A 3,616-nucleotide genomic window follows, 5' to 3' on the forward strand; every position below is an offset into this window, starting at 1 on the left:
ATTTCGGCATCTGACAGCATGAAGCAGAACCTAATTGCTGCAGTGAAAGATAATGGACAGCCCTCTCTGTCTGCCACCTGTTCCATGTTTTTACTTATTTCTGATAACTTGGCTGAAGTTCCTGAACTGAAGGACATTTCGCATGATGAGAAGAACTCCAAACTCACTTCGTATCTGATCATCGCATTGGTTTCTGTGTCCACCTTCTTTCTGACTTTCATTATCATCATCCTGGGTGTGAGGTTTTGTCGCAGGAGAAAGCCCAGACTGTTGTTTGATGGAGCAGTAGCCATACCAGGAGCTTATCTTCCTCCTAATTACTCGGATGTAAACGGCACAGGAACTTTACGCAGCACCTACAATTATGACGCCTACCTGACAACAGGATCTAGAACCAGTGACTTTAAGTTTTTATCATCTTACAATGACAACACGCTGCCTGCTGACCAGACTCTGAAGAAAAGTCCGACAGAGTTTGCCGATGTGTTCGGAGACAACAAGGACTTTCCTGAGGTAAAAAAAAAATATATGTTTCGTTTTTCCTCCCTAATAAGTTCATGGTCGCTCTTTTTCATATTTATTTACTCATTTTTCATACCACTTCTCATAGGAGGATTCTCAAACGTTTTTCGCTTTTCAGAGATATTTTCACCAAAATTTATATAATAACGTACTCAACATTTTTTTTCTTTTAATTTTTATGCTCGTCTTCGTTTGTTATCCCTTTGAATACTTTGGAATTTCCGTCATGGCTTACGTCCTAGGACGTTCGTATTTGGATACTCCCTACCTCTTTAGTCATTTTTATCCCCACACTTTTCCTACATTCAGCAAGTATTCGTCGCTCTATTCTGACTCAACCATTTTATAATGCATATACAATTCAGTGTACTTTTTTCTTTGATTTTGTTAGGTCATATGTTATCGTTTTCTCTTTTTTTTACTTCAACCTATTTTATTTTTTTAAGCTATAATTACCGTATGCATATTTTTCCACACTTTCAAACAGAATAACTTTTCATTAGTTTTCTAAAACATATTTGAACACTTGAGGTAGTTTTGAGCACTTTATTCACTGATTCACTGGCTTCTCCTTCTGAGAATTTGTTCGACATCCATAATATGAAACTGTCATATATTATAAACCATCGATTCATATGTTGGTGCGTGTGGCAAGATGATTCATTAATTGTTTAAAATTTTTACGGCTTGCTTGTTTGTCAGTGTTCTGTGTTTTTTGCATTCCAAGTCTGTTTTGACACACTTTTCTGTGAATATTAAAATGCGGGGGTTTTATTGTTATAATTTAACCGAGTCAATATGACTGCTCGCTTTCCGCGATTACTGCTAAAAGCACAAAATGAGATTGATAAGACATAAGCGACTTTTCTGTATGACAACAACGGAATTTTATGTTCCCCAGTTACTGGCTCACAGGTTTCCCCGATTTCTCCAAATGAGATATCAGCTTTGCTTATGCCTCTGTCCCGGGTGCTGAAATTGACTGCTTCACGAGTCGTTGAAATTTATGAATAACCCACTTATTTAACATGCTGTAAGACATTTAAATCAAAGTTTTATCAATACCTTCTCATTAGATCATAGCATTAAATGTTATAATCTCTGATTAAAAAAATAAATAAATATTAAGTTAATAATAGTAATAAGGTTGAATGGTTTGATCTTTGAATACTTCAAAAACGTTTATCAAGTTATTGGTGTTTTAACTTTGTCCTCACAAAAAATAAACACCTCAACAAAAAACAAAGCAATGTGTGTTGTATTTCATGATAATCGTGAAAATATTTGTGAGATCGAATTAGAATTTATTTCATTGAAATACGGAGTCGACGTGGTAATGATCACTTTAGTTGTTTTTTTTTGTTTTGTTTTGTTTTGTTTTGTTTTTTCTCATTAAGTGTTTCCACGTTTTTTTCTTTACTGAAAACAAACGTGTATCATCACGTTCACTTGAAAGGCGTTTGCATTTATATTTGCACAGACCGATATAACAATTTTCAACTACGAAAAACCACATGGAATTTCAAATTCTACTTTGGAAAACAGCGCTTCCTGCGTTATAACTACACGGGAATAACATACTTTTAAACATTTTACAATTGACCCTTTACGGTAATGATACAAAATAAGCGTCAAATTTGACTTCAATGAGAATGCATTTATTGTCTAATTTAATATTTTAATAGACACATTTTCTTTTCAAAACACAGATCGTGATTTTGATAGCTTTTATTGAGTTGTAATTTTTTTAGCTATACTCAAGGTGTCACTAAAGACCAGCAACGCGTTTAACCCCGAAGATGTTTTGCACACGATCCACCATGAGGACTGGGAAGTATTTCGTCTTCTTTCTCTAAAGCTGGAGCGAAACCCACTGAATGCTGAAATCGTAATCGAAAATTCGTCATTACCGAAAACTTATCCGGATTATTTTATTGTCTGAAGATGGCGCGTGAAATACGTTTTCCCGGGATCTATGGGCTCCTCTTTGTCCTTTTTGTTGAACACTGCACACAGGGAGAACTGACCTATTCCGTTCAAGAGGAGCTGAAGCACGGATCTATCATCGCAAATGTTGCCAGGGATTTAGGACTGGAATCGCAGGGAATCGATGTTCGTAAAGCCCGTGTAGAAATGGAAGGAAGCGAGAAGGAGTATATCAGAGTTGACCCGAGAACCAGAGATTTATTGATCGCCGGAAGAATAGATAGAGAGGAGCACTGTGGACAAAAGCCGACCTGTGTTCTTAAATTTGACCTGCTTTTAGAAAATCCCCTGGAACTGCATAGGTTGTCCCTTCAGGTTGAGGATATCAACGATAATTCTCCAGTGTTTCAAAAAGATACAGTGAAGCTGGAAATCAGCGAGTCCGCTGACAAAGGAGCCAGGTATCGCATTAATGCAGCGCACGATGCAGATATAGGCCAGAACGCCATTCAAAGCTACACCCTAGAACAAAACCCCCATTTTGTATTTAACATTCAGACGACTAGTGCTGGCAGTAAATATGGAGAATTAGTCTTAAATAAAGAGTTGGATCGGGAAGAGCAGCAAGAATTGAAATTATTGCTAACAGCTGTAGATGGTGGATCTCCGAAGAGATCAGGCACTGTACTAATACATGTTACTGTGCTCGACGCTAATGATAATGCTCCTGTGTTTACCGAGGCTGTGTACACAGCCAGTTTACCGGAAAACGCTTCTTTAAATACTCCAGTTATCATAGTCAGTGCAAAAGATGTAGATGAAGGTGTTAACGGCAAGGTGACGTATGAGTTTGGCCGACTGTCTGATAAATCAAGAAAGATATTTTCACTTAATGAAAAAACAGGAGAAGTAATTGTAGCAGGTCAATTAGATTATGAAGAGGGATCAAAGTATGAACTAATGATTGAAGCCAAAGATGGTTATGGCCTGTCTTCAGAAGCTAAAGTGATTATTGACATCACGGATGTGAATGACAACGCCCCATTAATATATGTAAAATCCTTGTCCAACCCCATACCTGAGAATGTGTCACCTGGTACAGAGGTGGGCATCATTAATGTACAGGACAGAGACTCTGAGAATAACAGACAGGTCCGCTGCTCCATCC

General features: G+C 37.5%; 2 protein-coding genes across 2 annotated transcripts in view; both read left to right on the forward strand.

Moving 5' to 3' along the window:
* LOC103131558 (protocadherin gamma-A12-like) overlaps nucleotides 1-1,460 on the forward strand; it is a 14,329-nt gene extending 12,869 nt beyond the window's left edge. Inside the window, exons 2-3 of the mRNA XM_016666735.1 lie at nucleotides 1-560; nucleotides 1,424-1,460. Of these exons, the coding sequence (XP_016522221.1) occupies nucleotides 1-560; nucleotides 1,424-1,460 (597 nt within the window). The remainder of the gene's footprint in view (nucleotides 561-1,423) is intronic.
* An 834-nt stretch (nucleotides 1,461-2,294) lies between these two features.
* Nucleotides 2,295-3,616, forward strand: part of LOC103131559 (protocadherin gamma-A12-like) — a gene marked incomplete at its 3' end in the record, with an annotated part of 12,146 nt that continues 10,824 nt past the window's right edge. Inside the window, exon 1 of the mRNA XM_007543236.2 lies at nucleotides 2,295-3,552. Coding sequence (XP_007543298.1) covers nucleotides 2,467-3,552 — 1,086 coding nt within the window. The remainder of the gene's footprint in view (nucleotides 3,553-3,616) is intronic.

Source organism: Poecilia formosa, unplaced genomic scaffold (genome assembly GCF_000485575.1).
Source record: "Poecilia formosa unplaced genomic scaffold, Poecilia_formosa-5.1.2 Scaffold786, whole genome shotgun sequence".
Lineage (NCBI taxonomy): Eukaryota > Metazoa > Chordata > Actinopteri > Cyprinodontiformes > Poeciliidae > Poecilia > Poecilia formosa.